This window comes from Heterostelium album, assembly GCF_000004825.1.
Source record: "Heterostelium album PN500 unplaced genomic scaffold PPL_contig15, whole genome shotgun sequence".
Classification (NCBI taxonomy): domain Eukaryota; phylum Evosea; class Eumycetozoa; order Acytosteliales; family Acytosteliaceae; genus Heterostelium; species Heterostelium album.
In genome coordinates this window covers 576,540-598,303 of record NW_008805092.1, presented here as the reverse complement: position 1 = coordinate 598,303, position 21,764 = coordinate 576,540, and the positions used below count along the sequence as shown (strand labels likewise).

At 33.3% G+C, this 21,764-nt stretch overlaps 7 protein-coding genes across 7 annotated transcripts; 3 read left to right on the top strand and 4 right to left on the bottom strand.

Annotated features, from left to right (window-relative positions):
- Positions 1-70: 70 nt before the first annotated feature.
- On the top strand, positions 71-1,621 carry fam63A (MINDY family deubiquitinase; the record flags this gene model as incomplete). The annotated part of the gene is made up of 5 exons (XM_020577280.1): positions 71-224; positions 318-460; positions 537-752; positions 836-1,124; positions 1,203-1,621. 5 exons carry the CDS (start codon positions 71-73, stop codon positions 1,619-1,621), a joined length of 1,221 nt encoding a protein of 406 aa, XP_020432954.1.
- Positions 1,622-1,884: 263 nt separating this feature from the next.
- PPL_06422 (uncharacterized protein) lies at positions 1,885-10,632 on the bottom strand (the record flags this gene model as incomplete). The annotated part of the gene is made up of 6 exons (XM_020577279.1): positions 1,885-8,321; positions 8,386-8,637; positions 8,704-9,156; positions 10,109-10,184; positions 10,324-10,483; positions 10,607-10,632. 6 exons carry the CDS (start codon positions 10,630-10,632, stop codon positions 1,885-1,887), a joined length of 7,404 nt encoding a protein of 2,467 aa, XP_020432953.1.
- A 671-nt stretch (positions 10,633-11,303) lies between these two features.
- PPL_06421 (superoxide dismutase) lies at positions 11,304-11,974 on the top strand (the record flags this gene model as incomplete). The annotated part of the gene is made up of 2 exons (XM_020577278.1): positions 11,304-11,388; positions 11,478-11,974. 2 exons carry the CDS (start codon positions 11,304-11,306, stop codon positions 11,972-11,974), a joined length of 582 nt encoding a protein of 193 aa, XP_020432952.1.
- Positions 11,975-12,719: 745 nt separating this feature from the next.
- On the bottom strand, positions 12,720-13,797 carry PPL_06420 (uncharacterized protein; the record flags this gene model as incomplete). Its single annotated transcript, XM_020577277.1, has 4 exons — positions 12,720-12,809; positions 12,949-13,108; positions 13,478-13,539; positions 13,789-13,797. 4 exons carry the CDS (start codon positions 13,795-13,797, stop codon positions 12,720-12,722), a joined length of 321 nt encoding a protein of 106 aa, XP_020432951.1.
- A 72-nt stretch (positions 13,798-13,869) lies between these two features.
- On the top strand, positions 13,870-14,546 carry PPL_06419 (superoxide dismutase; the record flags this gene model as incomplete). Its single annotated transcript, XM_020577276.1, has 2 exons — positions 13,870-13,954; positions 14,044-14,546. 2 exons carry the CDS (start codon positions 13,870-13,872, stop codon positions 14,544-14,546), a joined length of 588 nt encoding a protein of 195 aa, XP_020432950.1.
- A 511-nt stretch (positions 14,547-15,057) lies between these two features.
- On the bottom strand, positions 15,058-18,407 carry PPL_06418 (uncharacterized protein; the record flags this gene model as incomplete). Its single annotated transcript, XM_020577275.1, has 7 exons — positions 15,058-15,435; positions 15,517-15,627; positions 15,713-15,847; positions 15,947-16,319; positions 16,412-17,289; positions 17,390-17,635; positions 17,673-18,407. 7 exons carry the CDS (start codon positions 18,405-18,407, stop codon positions 15,058-15,060), a joined length of 2,856 nt encoding a protein of 951 aa, XP_020432949.1.
- Positions 18,408-18,501: 94 nt separating this feature from the next.
- PPL_06417 (uncharacterized protein) lies at positions 18,502-20,823 on the bottom strand (the record flags this gene model as incomplete). The annotated part of the gene is made up of 3 exons (XM_020577274.1): positions 18,502-18,571; positions 19,098-19,169; positions 19,799-20,823. The coding sequence occupies 3 exons, from the start codon at positions 20,821-20,823 to the stop codon at positions 18,502-18,504; spliced, it is 1,167 nt and encodes a 388-aa protein (XP_020432948.1).
- Between the last annotated feature and the right edge of the window lie 941 nt (positions 20,824-21,764).

Genomic DNA, 21,764 nt, shown 5'->3' with positions numbered 1-21,764 from the left:
ATCAACCAATCAATCAATTAAAAGTAATAGTCTTTTTTTTTTTAATATTTTTTGTAAATTATTATAAATTATGTCAGTAACACCATCGACAGACTCAAAGAATAAATTAACATATCCAACAAAGAATGGAAAGGTTCTAGAGTTTGATATCTCTGAAGGTGCATGCAGTAAGTTTGGATTTTTCCATGGATCTAGAGTAACCACTCCAAAAGGTTCAGCTACAGGTAACTTATCAATGACAAAAAAGGTTATAATACTATATATATATATAGTTATCTAACAATTGTGACATTGATTGATTTTGTAAAAATATATAGTGATTGGTGTAAAAGATGATAATTTATGGTTTCATATAGATAGAGATTCAGGTGCCTCCTTCTGGGACAACGGAAAAGACTATGAAGCACTACTCTATCAACTAGGAGTACAGTTAGATGATAACGATTTCTCTACAATCACTGTTTGTATTTCACTAAATAGCTGTTATTGATTTACATGATGATTGTTGATTTACTTACCAAATAACACAAACACAGGATAAATCAGGTCAATACCGTGTAAAGAGAGTAACTTATATGAATAAACCTATCAGTATAGTATTGCAAAATGAAAATGGACCATGTCCATTGATTTCAATTGGCAATGTATTGCTATTACAACAAAAGATTTCAATAGATCAAGATATCAAGACAATCACTCTGAAGAAGCTTGGTGATAAAATTATAGGTTATGCGAGATTAATTTATCATGATGTAAGTCATTACAATATTATCACAACACTAAAGATATATTTATTCTAACTTGAGAATTTTGTCATAAATTTCTATATTTTTAGAATCCTGATATATTACCAATTATCGATGATTATGATAAGAATGTTTTACCAAGTCTAGAAACTGGATTGATTGTAAATATAAAGTTTGACAATATTTGTGGATTTGATAAGACAGAGCCTTGTCAGATATTTGATTATTTAAAGATTAAATTAGTACATGGATGGATTTATCCAGAGGAAGCCGAGGGACATGTTTTTGTTTCCGATTTAACATATAACGATTTAGCTGCTAAAATGACTTCTTTTGGTCAATCTTTTCCAGATATCACTTCAAGTACAGAAGAGCAAAGTAATTATCAATAATATATCTGTTTCATATTGATTCTCAGAAGGAGATACTAATGTAATTTATTTAAACAATTTTTAGTTAGAGACTTCTTTGCATGTAATCAATTGACAATTAAAGGATTGGAGTTAATTAAAGAGAATCTTGAGGAAGATGAATTGTGTGTATTTTTTAGAAATAATCATTTTGCAACGATGACCAAGCATGCTGGTGATTTACATATTTTGGTTTCGGATGTTGGATACGAGTCAGAGAGTGCCGTAGTTTGGGATAAGATCATTGGCATTGGTGGTGAGAATCTTTTCCTCTCTGGTGAGTTCAAGACCAGAAGAGAGAATCAAGTCGAAATTGCCAGACTCGATCTTTTGGCTATCGGTTACAACGATGAACAGGTCGGTCAAGCCATTGACCATGTCAACCAATCAAAGCTTACAGACTCTAGTGAACCATTCAGTATCGCAATCGAATACCTTAACAGCAAAGGTTACACACCTGGATAATATTAACATTCCAAGAAACTGAACAGCAGAAAAGAAAAAAAAAAAAAAAAAAAGAAATCTACAAAGAGAGAAAAAAAAAAGAAAAAAAAAGAAACAAAAAAAAGTTTATATTATATTATAATAATTCACCAAAAGATACCCTTTAAGCATCTAAACAACTACATCATCATCATCACAATCAAACAAACTCTTACAATAAATAAATATTCTTTTTTTTTTACTTATTATTATAATCAATTTTTTTTGTTTTATTTTGATTTGATTTAATTTAATGCTCCAAGTTTGACAGATAATCTACTATTTGTTTTCTTGATGGCTCTTGATTTCTTGATCATCACTGCAGCAACCACGGTTCCTGCAATAGCGACTGCTCCACCTACAACAATTAAAGAAATCCACCATAGGGATTTCTTCTTTGAGCAACCGGAATCATTGTTCTTTGGGTTGATGAGAACTGAGAAATTTGGATCGATTGCGACAAACTGTGAGAAACTTGGAACGGTCAAACCAACAGCAATGATCTTGGTTGCATTTGAATTGGTAAAGAATGAGTCTTGGAAGATCGTGTCTCCCTTTTGCAAGAGTTTGGTGTTGGTTGTGGTAACTTTCTTGTCTACAATGATTCTCTTTGAGAATTTAGTAACAAAGATCTTGTCATTCAATTCGATTTCAATGTAACGTAGGTCATCAGTGTCATCATTGGTAGCTGTGGTGGTGTCGACATTTCCATTGCAGTTTTCTGAGGTTGATGGTGCGCTCAATGAGTAAATCAGCTGCAAAGAATTGAGTGGCGAAGTGAAATTCCAACCGGAACAGTTGACCTCATATTTAAGTGTGTTGGCACCCATATCGATACGTTCACCAGCGAAATAAATGGTGGTGGCATCCTTGTAAAGAGTTGACTTGACAGTGATGGTGATATTGGTTTCTGGGAAGATTCCGAGTGAGAAGATTTCATTTGCATTGGCATCGCTGACAGTTGAGTTCTTCCATGAGATCTTGCTTAATGGATACATAAGCACGGTATTTCCTTCTTGATCCAACTCTCTGACGTGACTGAAGAATACAGAGAGATTCGATGAGAAATTTGCATTGTCTGGGTCGACTGTTCCTGGTGATGTTCCATTGTTATTGTTTGTCTTTTTCTCACATTGAATACCGATGTATCCAGTTGGACAGGTGCATATTCCTTCGACACATTCACCACCATTAAGACATGCTGGATTACAAACTGGTTGTTGATCATAGTAGAAATAATCTCCGGAATCAGTCAAACCATCGCAATCTATTTGGACATTCAAACCATAGTTCTTGACCAAAGGAATTGATCCATTGAATTCACAGGTGTATTGTGTACTACTGATAAATGTTGGACCAGTACATACTGAACCAGCAATATTAATGGCAGCCAATGGTTTTGGAATGAAATTGGTACCCTTGACTGTAACGATACCAGTTGATGGATAATAGAATTTTCCATTGGTAATGACCTGCTGTATGACTGGGGAAATTGCAGAGTAGGCGAATGGTTGAGAGATAAATGATCTTTGGCTATTTGGAGTCAAGGTAACATTGATAGTATTGTTGGTACCGTGTGATCCTGATGGAACTCTACAGATAACTCTTGTATTGCTAGAGGATTGAGCTTGACACGCACCAACAGATGACATGACTACCATTGGGATCTGAGGAGTGTTTGCCATGTTATTTAAGAAATAACCTCTAATTGTAATGAGACCACCATCAACAGGTGCATTAGAAATACTATTCAACATTGGTGTTAAATAGATTGTCACTGTATTTGAGTTGATAGATGGAGTATTTAAATAGATAAAGATCGATGATTGTGATTGCAACAATCCTCTCGCGTCTTTAAGATCATTCAAATCACATTGAATTTCAGTGTGATCGACTGTGACAACACATTTCAAAATGTTATTTGAGATACTTAAGTAGACTGTATTGTTAACACTGTTGGTTCCGAAACTTTCACCTTTAACTGTGAGAATATTGGATGATTGTGAATAGTCAGTGATAACTGGATTGGAATAACCTGTTGAAAAGATATTCGACTCCTTTCCAATTACTGTAATGGAGATGTTAAAGCTGTTGATATAATCTGGTCCAACATATATAGAGATGGTTGACTGATCTACAAAAATAGTTGTATTGACTATTTCATTTATCAAGGCATAGTATTGATTTGTGTTACCAGTTAGAATGTCATTTACAAAGTCTGCTGTGATGGTGATATTTCCTCCACTGGTTGGAACATTTGTGGCTGACTTGATAATCGGTGTCAAATAAAAGAATTTGGAATCTTTATTTCCACCATAGCCAGTTACACTAACCAATGAGTTGTTCACTGATAGTGGCAAGTCACACTCGATCAATGTTTGAACACTTGTCAACTCACAGTCGAGTGAAATTTGACCAAAGCTAACCTCTGGGGTGAGATCATTATTTCCAAAAGTATGACCATTAATTACCAATTTGTATTTGTTTTGGAGAATTGTTGAAATGACTGGAGAAGAGTATTGATAAGCGATAGTATTTAAACTTTCCTTATCGTTAATTTCAATCGAGATAATTGGAGCGTTATCTAAAATTTCGGCTGGCGATGGAACATTGATTTCACAAACAATTGTATCGGTTCCAGTTACTGGTTTTAAGGAGATGAAAACGACATTTCCAATGGTTCCAGCATAGGTATTTGATGAGACATTTCTGAAATACCATCCAGTCAGAGTAATGGATTGTGCATTTGAGGGAGCAGGCTTCATTGAATCGATAATTGGTGACAAATTGATGTTCATAGAGTTGGTCTTTTGTCCTAGAACATCAACGATGATATTACCAGAGGATGCATTTTGTGGTACTGAGCAATCCAAAGTGGTGTCAACTTCAACAATGGTGCAGTCGAGTGGAACACTATTCAATTGAATATCGAGGTCGTTGATATTGCTACCCAAATTCATACCTTGGATAGTGATGTTCTTGAGTGATTGGGTGACACTTGAAATACTTGGTTTACCATATGAGAAAGAAGCAGTTCCAACACTTACGACTCCATCAATGGTTACTGAGACAAGGTAGTTTGATCCAGTTCCAGCACCCAAGTTACATGTTAGTCCAGTATTATCACCAATATCAGAGATATATGCGCATGACATTGATCCAATAGCAATGGTGATAGTGGTGTTGCTAAGATCAGCTCTGTAGGAATTCAAATATGCACCAAACACAGAGACAACACCACCTGAAGTTGGTACACTGGTTACAGAGTCGACAAGAGGAGTCAACTTGTAGTTTTGATCTTGTGTTTTGGCAGAGTGGGAGGTTACACTGAGATTACCATTCTTTAGAGTAGAGGAAACTCTCTGGATAATTTGGGTTTCAGTAATTTCTGCACCAGTGTGAACTTCTTTTGTGTTGATGGTAATAAATGAATCGATATCAAAATTGGCACCAGAAATTGTGAGAAAAGTTGTTCCACTGTGAGAAATGCTGGTTACAGTTGGTAGGAAAGAGAAGATTAAAGATGTTGAAATTTGTCCTTTGGTTGTTGTGATTGTTGTTGTCTTGTTGATTCCGGAGCCGGTCAATGGGAAACTGATGGTATTAAGATCAACCTTGGTAATGCTTGCCAACCCAATGGTTTGAGATCCAATGTTGACACTATTTACTTCTTGAACGAAATAACCATTGATGATTACAATACCACCTGAAGCAATGCTATTGATGGATGTCAAGATTGGTTTCAAGTTCAAATTAGAAGTACCAGAAGTACCATAATTGCTAACGGTTACTAGACCACTTTGGGAAGATGAATCCAATAAGCAATTCAACTCGAATTGAACGGTTGAGATGGTACATGAAAGTGTTTGGATTCCAAGAGTCACTGTTGGGGAAGTTACACTTGTACCCAAGTTATTACCGCCAATAACAATGCTGTATGAGTTGTTTTGAGTAACCGATGAAATAGTTGGATTGGAATATTGATATGGAATTGAATTACTATCGATATCAGCAATGGTAATGGTGACCAATGGTGTGGTGTCGACAGTTGAGGCATCGGAAGGGCTTGGTAATTTACATTCGATGGTATCGGTATTTTGAATATTGGTGACTTGTGTACATACAGTGGTTCCAACTGTTCCCTTGTAGGTAGATCCAATGGTATCTCTAAAGTAGTTTCCAGAGACTGTGATTGCAGAGGCATTGGAGAGAGCGGGTGTCATTGAAAGAATTTGTGGAGTGAGGTAGGTCGTGTAAGAATTGGATGCTTGACCACCGGCTGATAGAATACAATCTCCAGAGGTTGAACTTGGAATGATTTGACAAGTCACCAATGTATCACTTCCTTGACTGCAAGTCAAAGTTTTACCGGCCAATGTTACAACCACTCTTGCGAGTGGACCAAAGTTTGTACCTTGAATTTCAATGGTTGCTCCTTTTTGAGTGACAGTTGAAATATATGGAGCAACAAATGAAAAGTTAATACCAGTAGCAGTTACTTTACTAAGAGAAACAGTGATTGGTAAATCTTTTCCTGAACCTGGTGGAACAAGACATTGGAGTGTTGAATAGTCAGAGTTGGTATTCTGTGGGGCGGAACATGTAAATGGTCCAACTGTTATCTGGCTATTAACTGGATTATTATTGTTATCGGTAATACTCAAAAACTTTCCAGTTAATACGATGTTTCCTCCGGTAGTTGGAAGAGTTGTTGGTGCTACTGAGCTAATAACAGGTGTTGGGTTGAATTGAATGGATGCTTGTTCCTTTCCTGCGGTTGGACTGGTGGTAACGATGAGACCAGCTCTAATATTGTTGGGAATAGGTGCGGATATTTGAGAGATACTGATCCAAGTGGCGGTGATGTTTGCCGCTGCTCCTGGAAGTGCTACTAGTGTGGAAACCCAAAATCCACCACCGTTCAAAATGACTGTGTTATCACCAGTGTGAACAAACGATGTAATGGTTGGAAGATGATAGTATGGATAGGTATTTGAATTGGAACCTTGGGTGGCAATTATTATATTATGGTTGGTACCTCCACCAGCAGGAATTGTTATCTGAACAGCGGTTGAATTGATTTGGGTTTTTGTAATTGGCGAATTGTCGAAAAATACATTGATAATCTTATTGAAATAGGCACCTTGAGCAATGACAACACCTCCGCTGATATTTACAGGTGGTACATAAATGATGTATGGGTTCATCATAAATGAATAGGTAGCAGAATCAATGCCATTTGAGCTAAGAATAAAGTTAGCGCCAGCAGAAATTTCATATGGCATATTGAAAGATATGGTTGTATAGCTGACCACTTTAATGTTATATGCCTTGTAGGTTGAGAAACTGATAGACAAAGCGCTAGCATCTTGTGCAAAATTGGTTGCTGTCATTGTGAATAACAAACCATTTTGGGAAAGTCCAGTAATGGCAGGTGCAGTGTAGCTACCGGTGATAGTATTGGAAACTTGACCTCCAACGGTGACAGTGATTGTGTAATTACCATAACCAGCTCTCAAATCGATATTATACATATCGTGTGGTGTATATACAGCTTTGTTGGCTTGATAGGTTTGACCGTTGTTGGTGACGGTAGCTACCATTGTTGTGACGGTGGCACCCAGGTTTGCTCCTTTAATTTGAACTGTCATTCCTGCAATGAAGGCATTTGGTGTGACAGAGGTGATGGTTGGCGCGATATAACCAATTAGAATTTGATTGTTTGAAACTAGCGAATCTGCCACTACTTTGAATGCCGCTGGTGCACCAGTACCAGGAGGTAGAGTTGCGGTAATAGTTTGATTGTCTAGTGGTCTAAAGTTTGGAACGAGAGAAGTAGCAGCTCCCAATGACCATTGAGAAGTATATTCACTGCTAGTCAATCTGAGTCCATTGAAACCAAATTTAACTTGACCACCCTTGGTTGGAATTCTAAAGACTAGTGATGGGTCAACGAAAGATGGCACGGTATTGGTGAGAGTGTAAGCATAGTAATATCTACAACTTCCGATGGTTGCGTAACCAGGTGATGCGGTTGGTGCATAGAAAGTGTTGTTCGAAGGTTGGAATGCAATTGCAATGGCTTTGTTGGCATTGGCGACGGTTGGATCGACAGTACAGGCAGGACCACCTCCTGGCAATGTACAAGTGGTTCCAGTGATAACAGTGGTGCCAACATTAGGACCTTGTTGAATAGTAAAAACATTATTATTGAAATTATAGAGGAAACAGACCATCTGAGGTAGAGCACTGGCAAGCTGAGTAATGAATTGACGATCGCTAAGAGTGTACGGTGAGTAAGTGTATGCCGGTTTACCTTCTAGCCAGAGTGTTGGACGTACCGATGTATATTCATTACCAGAGAATGAAAACAAGGTACTGGTTTGTTTGTTATAGAATGGTGTTCTGGTCTGATTGAGCAATCTGACTCCATTGACGTTAACAGATACGTAATCTAGACCGTAGTTTGAAGTATCTGGAATAGTAGAGAAAATATCGGCGGACAACGCACAGACGAACGATCTGAAATATGTAAGAATACGAACAGAACCACAAGCAATGTTTTTAGTGGAAACGGTTACTTGAATATCTGCAGCATTATCTGAAAAACCTTCACCATTAATAGTGATAATTTCATTTTTTCTCAAATTAGGTGATGGAATAACACTAGATACATATGGTACTGAAATAAATAAATATTAGATAAAATTGTTGAAGATTTAGATATTATTAGATAATATACATACAATTTGGATGAACTTTTGCTAATACAATTGAATTGGTACCATCTGAAATAGTGATATTGTATTCACCAGTCATATAGTATGGTTGTTTGTTACATGTTACAGTGGTTGTATTATAAGAAATGATTGGACAGGTAAAATCGGTTTTACCATTCAAACTCTTTACATTGATAGTTAAAGTGCTAGTCGAATATGATTGAAGATTAATAAAAACTATAGTTTCAGCATCACCATCTGGTTGAAGCATAACAGGATCTAAAATAAAAAATAAATTAATAAAATGATCATTGAAAAATCAAAATTGATTCAACTTTTACTCACCATTTTCCCCACCTGTCTCAAGAATATATCCTTGAATTGCGCTCCAATTTTCGATGAGATCGTTCATCATGTTTTGTGACCACAAGTGGAGATATCTTTCATTGTTTGAGATATCCGGTTGATACGGTAGCCATGAGCAATACGAAAAGCATTTGTTGATGGTTCTGTCAAACATTGTCATTCCTGCCTCTGGACCGGTTGCCCACTTGAAGATGGCACCCTCTGCCGAGTCTGAATTGTTGGAGTTTGCACCCAGCCAAACAAAGATCGGTATATTCTTCAACACCTGATCTCTAACGAAATAGTATTCGTTCTGTGAAGTTAGGGTGGCAAGATATCCACCTCTTCGCTCTGCATCGAGTTTTGCATTGTTCCACGACATCGTGGTATTTATATACTCGTAGGTGTGACCATTCCAAGGATTTCTAACGGATTGAGCACTTGAAATAGTTACTAATAATGAAATAGTAGATAATAATAGTAATATATAAATATTTAGTTTCATCTTACAAATATAAGATACATGTATGTTACAAAATAATAATAATAAAAATGAATAGTAGATTTTTTACAAAAAAACATTAAGTAAAGTTAGTAACCACAACAGAACCTAAGATATGTTTTTGTTTCAGATGAGATTTGTGAGAAAATGAACCATAAAATCTAAAAGGAATAATACATGATATTTCTTTTCTAATCTAGATTAGATCATTGAATTATATATGTGGACGGGTTTTTTTTTTTTCGTAAAATCATGAAAAAAAAATAATGGCACTTTGCTAAAACCTGGGTGGTTTTTTTTTGACACCTGATTCCCATTGCAAGTCAGTTGAAAGAAAATATCTTTTCTAAAAATCTTAAAACTAATATCATTTTACGAGTTGGTTTCCACATTGTTAAATACACAAAGTTTTATAAATGTCATCATTTTTGGATTTTTTTGAACAAACCAAAATAGATTCTTTTACTTTATCGAGTTTTTGAGATTTATAAAATAATAAATAATTGCAAAAAAGAAAACTAATTTATTTGTTATCTTTTTTTTTTTTTTTTTTTAGTTAATTCTTTTAAAAAAACTATTGGGGTGAACAAGAGATTAGATAATAGCAATTGTTTGGATACTCCTCCAGAGGTATTGTTTGGTAGGGAGTTGGTTTTGATCGCAGAGATTAGACGAATATATCAGATATATTATGAACAAGTGTAGCATAATATTGTTCTATTCCAATTTTGCTAATTGGAGAGACTTCCTGAAGTCTGTTTGTTTTCCAACATAGTTGGCAATGTTGACTGTTGAATGCCACTGAAACGAAAACTTGGTGAGCCATATATTTCGATCTAAAAAGCCAGTGGATCGGGTGTATGTATCATGTGAGGGATCGTTAGGTATCCTTAATTCACCAACCCCTGTTTTCTTTTGTCTTTGCAATTGCTTCTTGCTGGTCTCTTGATGTTGAAAATGTGTCTTGGAATACCTCGAACTATCACGATTGCAAAGTTGCTTGATCTCTTCTTCCCTCCTGGTCGGAATAAAGAATCGATAAGTTGGTTGACCTGATTATCGTTGTGAAATGATAGCTAAAATATGAATTGCTGGGAAAATACACCGCATTAAGATGCTTCTTCTTTAACTTCATAAGGATATAGTGACAAATATTGTTTTCCGATTCCAGATGTGCCGGCACAAAGATGAGCTCTTTGAAGAGGTAGACTGAGGGAGTTTAAAGAGTTCCACAAGTCAATGTAACATTTTCTTACATAGAGATCTTCTCGAATCGTACTAAAGATAAATCTTCAATTTCTCTCCTTCAGAATAAACATTATATTTAATGGGTTAGATATTTAACAGCTCTATATGTTAAAAGTTAATTAAAGCTAGTGAGAAAAACGAAATAAAATTAACATATCGAACCACAGCTGTTCACCCATTTTTTTTTTTGCATAAAAAAAAAAAGTTTGTGGAGACTGCAGAACACTATTTTCGCTATTTTTGGTCAGGTGTGGGTTTATTAAGAAAAGATGGAATGGATGTTGTTTGGTCAAAGTAGATCCATTAGTAATATCGTAAATGTTCGTCTACTTTCACACTTGATTGAATCACTTATCTTTGCTTGAAAAAATCATAAATCATATGAATCCTATGATTATTATAATAGATGATTATATTATATTATTGTGTTTTATTAAAACACTAAAATTTTATTTATTTGTGGTTATCATTCCAAATTCTAGTTTTTTTTTTTTACAGCAAATCTATCAGTTGATGTTAATTAATTTGGTGATCTTCAATCAATTTAATTGAAAACTGACCATTTACGAAGTGGTTTTTTTTTTTTTTTTTTTTTTTTTTTTGTAATTTGGCCAATTTAGTTGGTTAAAATTTGGGGTGAGAAAGGAATGAACGAGAGTGTGGTCTGTTAACACTTTAAAGTTGAGTGAAGGATAAAATCAATGTTTTAATTTGATTTTAAATTAATTAAATAATGAATTTTTTTAAATTCATTTTAAACTCTTGGATACTTCAAACAAATTGAACTTTCTATTTTTTTTTTTCTTCTTCAAATTCATATATTCAATTGTAACCTTTCAAGCAAATAATAATGTCCTTTGTTTTACCAGAATTACCATACCCAAAAGATGGTCTTGCCCCTCACATCTCAGAGGAGACTCTTGACTTTCATTATGGTAAATATGAATATTAAATTGTTTAATCATTTATTTCCTTTTTGCATCATATTAACAATGTTATTTCATTTTAATAACCAAACAAATAGGTGCGCATCACAAGACTTATGTGACAAATCTAAATAACTTGGTAAAGGGAACTGAGAATGAGCATAAAACAATCGAAGAAATTATTAAAACAACAACTGGTCCAGTTTTTAATAATGCTGCCCAATGTTGGAACCACACTTTCTATTGGCATAGTTTATCACCAAATGGTGGTGGAGATGCAGACGGTGCCTTAAGAGATGCTATCATTAAGAATTGGGGTTCTTTTGAGTCCTTCAAAGCAGAGTTTTCAAAGGCTGCAACCGGTCAATTCGGTTCGGGATGGGCTTGGTTAGTTTTGAAAAAAGATGGTACCTTGGCTATTACTACAACTTCAAACGCTGCCACTCCAATCACAACTGACGATAAACCATTGTTGACATGTGACGTTTGGGAGCATGCCTACTACATTGACTATCGTAATGCCAGAGCAAAGTACATTGACGCATTCTGGGAAGTTGTAAACTGGAAATTTGCCAATGAAAATCTAGCCAAATAATCTTAGATGGTAGACCTACGATGCCCTACTATTCTTTTATTTAATAATAAATAAAGCATTGGGTTTTCATCTATTTCTTAACAAAAATTTTGTTCTTAATAGATTTTATTTGTTTGATTTTCAGAATGAATAGTAAAAGTTACTGATAACCACCCTATATATAGATATTTGTATTATTGAAGTCAAACTAATTTGAAATGGTCATTCCAATTCTTGAAATAAAAGAAATAGGGTGATGGATAGCAATATACTGAGAAGTTCCAAAATAAATGGACATGTTCTAGATAGTTTTGTTGATGTATTTCGAATTATTCATATAAAACAAACTACTTCCCTTTAAACTTAACGGAAATGACTAATCACAGAAAAACAAACATGAAAATAAATATAAACAATTGGACGATAATTTAAAATAAAAAAAAAAAAGAAATTGTTTTTATTTGTAAAATAAATTATAATTATGATTATTAATATTAATATTATTATTATTATTATTGTTGTTATTGTAATTTAATCTTTTCGTATCTTTGGATTTACAATTAAAATATTGTTTATATTTCCATGCTCATCGGTGACAACTGGTTTGCTAATTGGAAGAGACTTCCTGGAGTCTGTTTGTTTTCCAACATAGTTGGTAATGTGACTGTTGAATGCCACTGAAACGAAAACTTGGTGAGCCATATATTTCGATCCAAAAAGCCAGTGAATCGGGTGTATGTATCATGTGAGGGATCGTTAGGTATCCTTAATTCACCAACCCCTGTCTTTCTTTTGTCTTTGCAATTGCTTCTTGCTGGTCTCTTGATGGTGAAAATGTGTCTTGGAATACCTCCAACTATCACGATTGCAAAGTTGCTTGATCTCTTCTTCCCTCCTGGTCGGAATAAAGAATCGATAAGTTGGTTGACCTGATTATCGTTGTGAAATGATAGCTAAAATATGAATTGCTGGGAAAATACACCGCATTAAGATGCTTCTTCTTTAACTTCATAAGGATATAGTGACAAATATTGTTTTCCGATTCCAGATGTGCCGGCACAAAGATGAGCTCTTTGAAGAGGTAGACTGAGGGAGTTTAAAGAGTTCCACAAGTCAATGTAACATTTTCTTACATAGAGATCTTCTCGAATCGTACTAAAGATAAATCTTCAATTTCTCTCCTTCAGAATAAACATTATATTTAATGGGTTAGATATTTAACAGCTCTCAATAATATTATAGTGGAAGAAAAGATGGAATGGAAGTTGTTTGGTCAAAGTAGATCCATTAGTAATATCGTAAAAGTTCGTCTACTTACTTTTTTTTTTTTTTTTAGGTCCATTGCACAAAGGAGGTGTTTTTTATCACCTCTGCAAGAGTTGGTGTCAATGTATTTATTGCCCCATGGGCTCTTAGGACATCAGTTTTTTTTTTTATATACGTTCCGGTAGCGGGGAAACTTAGTCATTACCAAGCCTCGAACCAGGGTCGAAGTAATGAAGGCCCACGAATGAACCATTTCACTAACTACGTCCTTCGACTTTCACACTTGGTTGAATCGCTTCTAAATTCTGTCGTGCATCTATCTATCTATATTTATTTGTATTAGGAGTCTAAAGTTGGTGGTTATTTAAATACTTTGCACTCTTTTATTTTTTTATTTTTTTTTGTAATTTGGCCAATTTAGTTGGTTAAAATTTGGGGTGAGAAAGGAATGAATGAGAGTGTTAAATTTAACACTTTAAAGTTGAGTGAAGGATAAAATCAATGTTTTAATTTGATTTTAAATTAATTAAATAATGAATTTTTTTTAATTCATTTTAAACTCTGGATACTTCAAACATATTTTACTTTTTATTTTATTTTTTTCTTCTTCAAATTCATATATTCAATTGTAACCTTTCAAGCAAATATTAATGTCCTTTGTTTTACCAGAATTACCATACATAAAAAATGGTCTTGAACCTCACATCTCAGACGAGACTGTTAACTTTCATTATGGTAAATATGAATATTAAATTGTTTAATCATTTATTTCCTTTTTGCATCATATTAACAATGTTATTTCATTTTAATAACCAAACAAATAGGTGCGCATCACAAGACTTATGTGACAAATCTAAATAACTTGGTAAAGGGAACTGAGAATGAGCATAAAACAATCGAAGAAATTATTAAAACAACGACTGGTCCAGTTTTTAATAATGCTGCCCAATGTTGGAACCACACTTTCTATTGGCATAGTTTATCACCAAATGGTGGTGGAGACCCAGACGGTGCCATAAGAGATGCTATCAATAAGAATTGGGGTTCTGTAGTGTCCTTCAAAGAAGAGTTTTCACAGGCTGCAACCGGTCAATTCGGTTCGGGATGGGCTTGGTTAGTTTTGAAAAAAGATGGTACCTTGGCTATTACTACAACTTCAAACGCTGCCACTCCAATCACAACTGACGATAAACCATTGTTGACATGTGACGTTTGGGAGCATGCCTACTACATTGACTATCGTAATGCCAGAAGAAAGTACATTGAGGCATTCTGGAATGTTGTAAACTGGAAATTTGCCAATGAAAATCTAGCCAAATCTTCTTAGATGGTAGACCTACGATGCCCTACTATTCTTTTATTTAATAATAAATAAAGCATTGGGTTTTCATCTATTTCTTAACAAAAATTTTGTTCTTAATAGATTTTATTTGTTTGATTTTCAGAATGAATAGTAAAAGTTACTGATAACCACCCTATATATAGATATTTGTATTATTGAAGTCAAACTAATTTGAAATGGTCATTCCAATTCTTGAAATAAAAGAAATAGGGTGATAGATAGCAATATACTGAGAAGTTCCAAAATGAATGGACATGTTCTAGATAGTTTTGTTGATGTATATCGAATTATTTATATAAAACAAACTACATCCCTTTAAACTTAACGGAAATGACTAATCACTGGAAAACAAACATAGAAAATAAATATAAACAATTGCATGATAATTTATAATAAAAAAAAAAAAGAAATTGTTTTTATTTGTAATATAAATTATAATTATGATTATTATTAATATTAATATTATTTTTATTATTATTGTTGTTGTTATTGTAATTTAATCTTTTCGTATCTTTGGATTTACAATTAAAATATTGTTGATATTTCCATGCTCATCGGTGACAACTGGTTTTTGAGGATCATATTCCCAATTTCCATCAACAATGAACTTGTATTCATACCTGCCAGGAGCGAGATGGAGTAGAGTCGATAATATACTATCACCGACGTTTACACCACTGCTCTCCGCTCGCTTCTCTTCAATTCCCAACAAACTGCGTTGAGGAGAGGTATTAATCGACAGCTGATCTGTAAGCGAAACTCTTTGGTCCCACATGAAAAATGATCCTGTCAATTGAATAACATGTCCACTATATGGCCATGTAAAAGAAACCGGTACTGTATCTTCATCAAATTTCTTTGAGTTTACCAGTTCCTAAAGGATAACAACAATAATAAGTAATTAGTAAAAAAGTAATAATAAACAACATAAAAATAAACAAAAAAAAAAACTTACATTGTTGTTGTCATTGGTTAAATCCTTTTCTTCTGTTCTCTTTTCTTCACCTGATTGTGTGTTCTGATTTTGGTGTTTATTGGATGGTTGTTCTTCAACATTGCTACATATCTTTAGAGACGAAAAGAATGTTAGTAAACAAACCATTAACATTGCATTTAAACATGGAATTACGAAAAGTTATAATAATATTTACATTTGAATTTTTATAAGTTAATAACTTCTTCTTGAGTGAGAGTTCTACCATCGAAGTAATAACCGCCAGTGGCATCTCTTTGAGTTCAGATGGACCAGATTCCTTTAAGAACAATGCAAAACCGTATCTTCCATTCTATTTATTTATTGTTGTTGTTGTTTGGTGATGGTAAATATAAAAATAAGAAATAAGTTATCAATTAAATAATAATAACATTGATTAAATTTTACTTACTTTAGAAACTGGATGAACAGATTTCAAAAAGTCCTCAAATACCTTCCATGTATGTTGTGAAAAGTAGTCTGGATTTGGGTTGGATGGATCGATACCTTCGTAACGACCGGTTGGCGGGTAGATAAGTCGATTCGGTTTCTCACCCTCAATGATAAGTGAGTGTGAAACAGCCAGAGGAAGTAGTATTACATCAAAGTTATAGCAAGGTAACTCTAATGTTTTCATTCTTTTCAGTATTTGTGACTCGGTCGGTCTAAAATAGTCGGTCTTTAGACTATCGAGAGTTTGCAACAGATGTAAATAAATCTTTTGGAAATTCTTTGATAGATCAATAGAGGATCTATTCTCATAACTATACTTTGGATATGCCCAACTATAATAATAATAATAATAATAAAAAGATAATTAATTAGTTACTTTCTTTTTTAAAACAATAATAATAAATAAAATATTATTTATACTTACTATATTTGTCTAATTTGTTTGATTGAGATTAATCCAAGAGCCTGTGCATCGTAGAGGTAGTTATTGAGTTTGGTATAACCGAGTTTGAGGAATTGCATTTTAATTCCAATCTCTGAGAATACCAGTCTTTTGTTATCACTCTTTTCCAAGAGTTCAATGAGTGGAATGAATCGAGTGATGACTGTGTTGAGATGTGGACATTTGATGAAAGTAACCGATTGGTATGGATCTTTTGGTGGTACTTTCTCAACAACAGCTTGTGTCTTTGATTTCAACTGTTGTTGTTGCTGCTGGTATTGTTGTTGCTGCTGTTGTTGTTGTTGAATTTGTTGAGCTTGTTGTTGAATCGATTGTTGTTGATAGTTCTCAATTAGACTGTCGTAGGGCAACGAAGAATCTACACTAAAGTCATTCATCAACTGATCTTGTTGCTGCTGATATTCAAACGATAAACTCTCCTCGTCGTCAACCTCGTACATCTCATTGTTATTGTTGTTATCGTTGTCGTCGTCACTGAAATCATCGCTATCATCCAATCCATTGTTATCAGTACAACCTGCAATATTTACAGATTGTTGTTGATTGTGAGGAGAATTCGATTCATAGAAACTATCGTTTGATCTTCTTTTCTCATCGCCAACCAATGTCTGTGGAAGCAGATCGATCTCGTTGAGTTGGTCGACACCCAAGCTTTCGAAATCCAATTGTCCAGTGATTCTCTCCGTACTCAAACTTCTAATGATATGGTTCGTAGGCGAGTTATTACCACTCTGTTCTCTATCTTCATAGATTGTCGATGTATCGTTGAGTTGGTCGGACGATAGAGCACTACCAATATCGACCGCCTGTGATTCGATCTCCTCTTGATTTATATTTAACTTGAATAACTCTTTATCCACCTCTATTTTCTCAACCTTTCCTCCTACTTTTTGATTTGAATAATTATTATTTTGATAATTATTTTGTTGTTGTTGTTGCTGTAATTGTTGCTGCTGTTGGATTTGTTGTTTGTTGTTGTTGTTGTTGTTGCTGTTGCTGTTGCTGTTGCTGCTGTTGTTGCTGCTGTTGTTGTTGAATTTGATTTTGTTGCTGTTGTTGCTGTTGTTGCTGTTGCTGATTTTGTTGTTGCTGTTGTTGCTGCTGTTGCTGTATTTTGTTGATTTGAATAGAATTGATTGTTATTGTTATTATTTTGGTTATTATTATTATTATGATTAAAGTAATCTCTTGAATTTGAGTGAGATGGACTACTTAGATTCACATATGTTTGTTGCTGTTGTTGAGATGTGGAGGAATTTGAATTGTTGTTATTGTTATTGTTACTATTATTACCATTGTTGTTGCTGTTGCCATTGTTATTGTTATTACTATTGTTAGAATTTGTATTGTTATATTGTTGATTCTGTTGTTGTTGTTGTTGATTTTGTTGATTTTGTTGATTCTGCTGTTGTTGATTTTGTTGTTGTTGATTATTCTGTTGTTGTTGTTGTTGTTGAGATGTTGACGATGGTAACATAATCGGGGAGGTAGGTGCTTTGATTGTTCCCTTTAGTAAGGATATCCACTCGTACGACGCAGTTGCAGAGTATTTCAGTACATCAGAGGCGTGTGTCGAGTGAATGAGGAACACTTGGTAACGTCGAAAGGTGAGTGTGTTGAGTACGTTGCTAAAGTCACGATCACCCGAGATCAACACGATGCAATGTGGCGGTTTGTTATCGATCACCAGCTTCAGTATCTCCACGAGGATAGCGATATCCGATGCATTCGACTTGTTTCTTGAGACATCGTGTAGTAGAACACCGCACTCCTGGAGATTGGCACGCAACTCGTCTTTGATCAACTTGAGGTTGGCAAACGCCGATATATTCTTGAGAACACCGCGTTGTAGTGCAAACGATCGAATAGCATTCACCACATAGATTCCTTTCATGTGCGAGGGCACCGCACAATTCTCTAAATCCCAGAATACATTTACTGCTAATTCCGGTTGCATTTGTGTGTTTTTTTTGTTTTTAAACTAACTCTGTTTTTTTTTTCTTTTCTTTCTTTTCTTTTCTTTTTTTTTTTTATTACTAAACCAAAATAGTTTACAACTCTTCTCTTCTACTACTTCTACTTCTACTACTTCTCTTTCTTCTACTACTACTACTTCTACTACTACTTGTAAACTATTTTAGGTATTTTCTAAAATAAAAATAATTAGTTAAACTTTCTCTCTTCTCACTTTTTCTTTTGTCGTTAATTCTCGCAATTAATCAAAATATGATATTAAATTAATATGAATGATTTAAAAAAAAAAAACTAACCACAAAAATTAAATGAGTTTAATAAAAATTAAATTAAATTAAATAAAAATAGATTAAATTGGAAAAAAAAAGAAAATAAATAAATAAGTGAAATAAATTGATTGTGATGTATATTTATTTATTTATTTGGTGTGATTATTATTGTTGTTGTTGTTGTTGTTGTTGGTTCAAATAGTGTGTGAGTGAGTGTGTGAGTGAAAAGAAATCAAAATAAACAACATAATTTGGATGTCAAGATAAATAAACAAAAATGATAAATAAATACAAAGTTTATTTTATCTAAAAATAATCAACAATCAACACATGGTAATATTTATTATCCCAAATCAAATCACTCACCTTTTTTTTTTTTTTTTTATTATTGTTCAAATAACTACCTTCTTCTATCAATTAAACTTGTATGATATGTATCTGATGTTTGAAGATGATGTTGACATATCACTTTATTTCTATCTATTTACTATTATTATTATTTATATTGGTATAGAATTACTTTTGATTGAACATTAATGTTTGGTTTTATTTTAATATTAAGGGAAGATGGGAGTGGAGTGAAGTGGAGGTGAGGTGTAAAAAAAACAAAATTATTTATTGGGATTTGTGTGGTAGTCTTGCTTGGTAACCAGTTATTTATTTGATGTTGTATTGTTATTGTTATTGTAGCTAATGAGACAACTTGACTGATTATAACTTAAGATAATAGAGACTTATAAATTAATATTTAGTGATGTTCATTTTTTTTTTTTGATTAAAACTAATATATCTATAGCATTGTGATTGTGAACCTTGTATTTGTTTAGTTGTTTTTGGATACTTATTTGTTTAAAAAATTAATCTCACAACTCAACATATAAAAATATACATATTAAAAATCATATGATTTTTATTTGTTTGTAAAAATGTAATAAAATCAAATATGATTCTTTTGCAAAAGATTGCAATATATATAACTCATTAATCGATCAAAGAAAGGAAGAAGACAATAATTATTTGTTTTTTTTTTTTGTTTAAGACAATGTTTTAGTATTTGTTTTGTTTAAAGAATTTGATTTAAAATTTTTTGTTTTGATTTATTTACTCCCAAGATGGATTGGAAGAGCAAATGGTACGAAAGATTTGCAATCTACGTTTACTGGTATCTTGTTGTTGTTGTAATGGTTCTTCTTTGGTTGATTTAAGTTGTGCAATGACAGAGGCTTGTGGCATTACTGATTCGTCTGGTCCCCAGGAGTCAGTCCAATTGATTGGAGCACTCAGATCTATTGGTTTGGAAAGCATTAAAGGATTTTGTTTAATTGGTTGTGGTGGTGATTGTTGTTGTTGTTGTGGTTGTGGAGGTGAAAGCTGTTGTTGTTGTTGTTGCTGTTGTATTTGTTGTTGTATTTGTTGTTGTGTAGCCAAAGAGTTGGCAGCTTGTTCTTGAGCAAGCTCCAACTTTTCGGCAGGCGATGGCTTGGAGTGAATAAATCTACATCGAGAACCATATGGACAGCTGCCAACGGTGTGGAATGTTTTACAGGTTTCTGTTTTGTACTTCGGGTGTCTCATGACCGGTCTCAGCTCGTCACGACCATGTGCAAACTGACATTTAAATCCATATCTACAAATTCCGGTCTCTGCAAACGATCGGCACAACTCTGTCTTGTATCGGCTCTGACCGTTGATCTCCTCTTCTATATCACCGTTGCTGCTGCCGTCGTCAGAGAGCTGTTGCTGAGCAAACTGCTGTGAAATCTGATGAATGCTGTCGTCACTTGAGCTGGCAAGTGTTGAAATTACTTGCGATGTTGCTGCTGCTGCTGCTGTTACTGCTGCTTCTTGTTTAGCTTTGAGTTGTTGTTGGTGGAGAATTGTGGCTTTCTCGAGACTGATTGCCGAAGATACCCATGGATCTTGAGCAGTGACACTCGAGATATTTATAAATTGAGAGTTCTTGATTGACGATGGAACTTTCTTTGGATCAAAAGTTGGCTGTTGTACAAAATTCGAGGGAGATGACCAAATGATTGATGAATTGGCTTGAGTCGACCAAGGATCCATCATATTTGAAGAGTTAGATCCACCAAAGATCTGTGAGTTTGAAAATTGTTGAAAATCTGTCATGATTATTTTGTTTTTGTTTTTTTGTTTTGTTTTGTTTAAATACTAATAAGATTTGTTTTTGTTTTGTTGGTTGAATATGATATTTGATTGATTATAATATTTTAGTTTAGTGTATGTTTTTTGTTTGTTTTTGTTTTTTTTTTTTTGTTTTTTTTAAAGAATGTTTGTTTTTCTTTTGTTTTGTTTTTGTTTTAAAAAAGTTTGATTGATTTAGATCTTAATACAAGGTGAAATAAAGGTGATGATGATGTTGAAGATATATAATACTATAGAGAGATGAGTTTTTTTTTTGTTTAAACAAATTTGATGATAAATAATGATAGTTTGTTTGTTTAGTTGATGATGAAAGAAAAAAAAAAAAAGAAAAGGATTTGATTTAAAACAACTTGTTCTGGAAGTTAAACTTTGAAAAATAATAAATAAATAAATAAATAAATAAATAGAGGATTATATAAATATTTTATACTATACTAAAACATAAAACTTATTTGTTATTATACTATATAGATTATGTTAATTCTTGATACAAATATATATGAACCAAACATATATATCGGAAAAAGATGATTAAGGTTTGTTTGATGAGATATTGAAAGTGCTGATTGAGCTACTAATATTTCAGATGATAATAAATAATAATTTATAATAAAAAAAAGCTAACACATAACAAAAAAGAAAACTATAATTATCATTTAATAATTATTATTCATAATGTTTGTTATTGTTTTTTTTTTGTTTTTTTTATAGGAATATAGTTTGTTTATATATATAAATATAAAAATATAGTATAGTAATATATATATATATATATAAATGATAAAATTGTCCAACCACAAAGTTTAAGTAAAAAAAAAAAAAAAAAAAAGTTTTAGTTAGTAACTTTTTTAAAAAATTTTAAATTTTTATATTAATAATACTATTATTATTATTTATATTGTTGT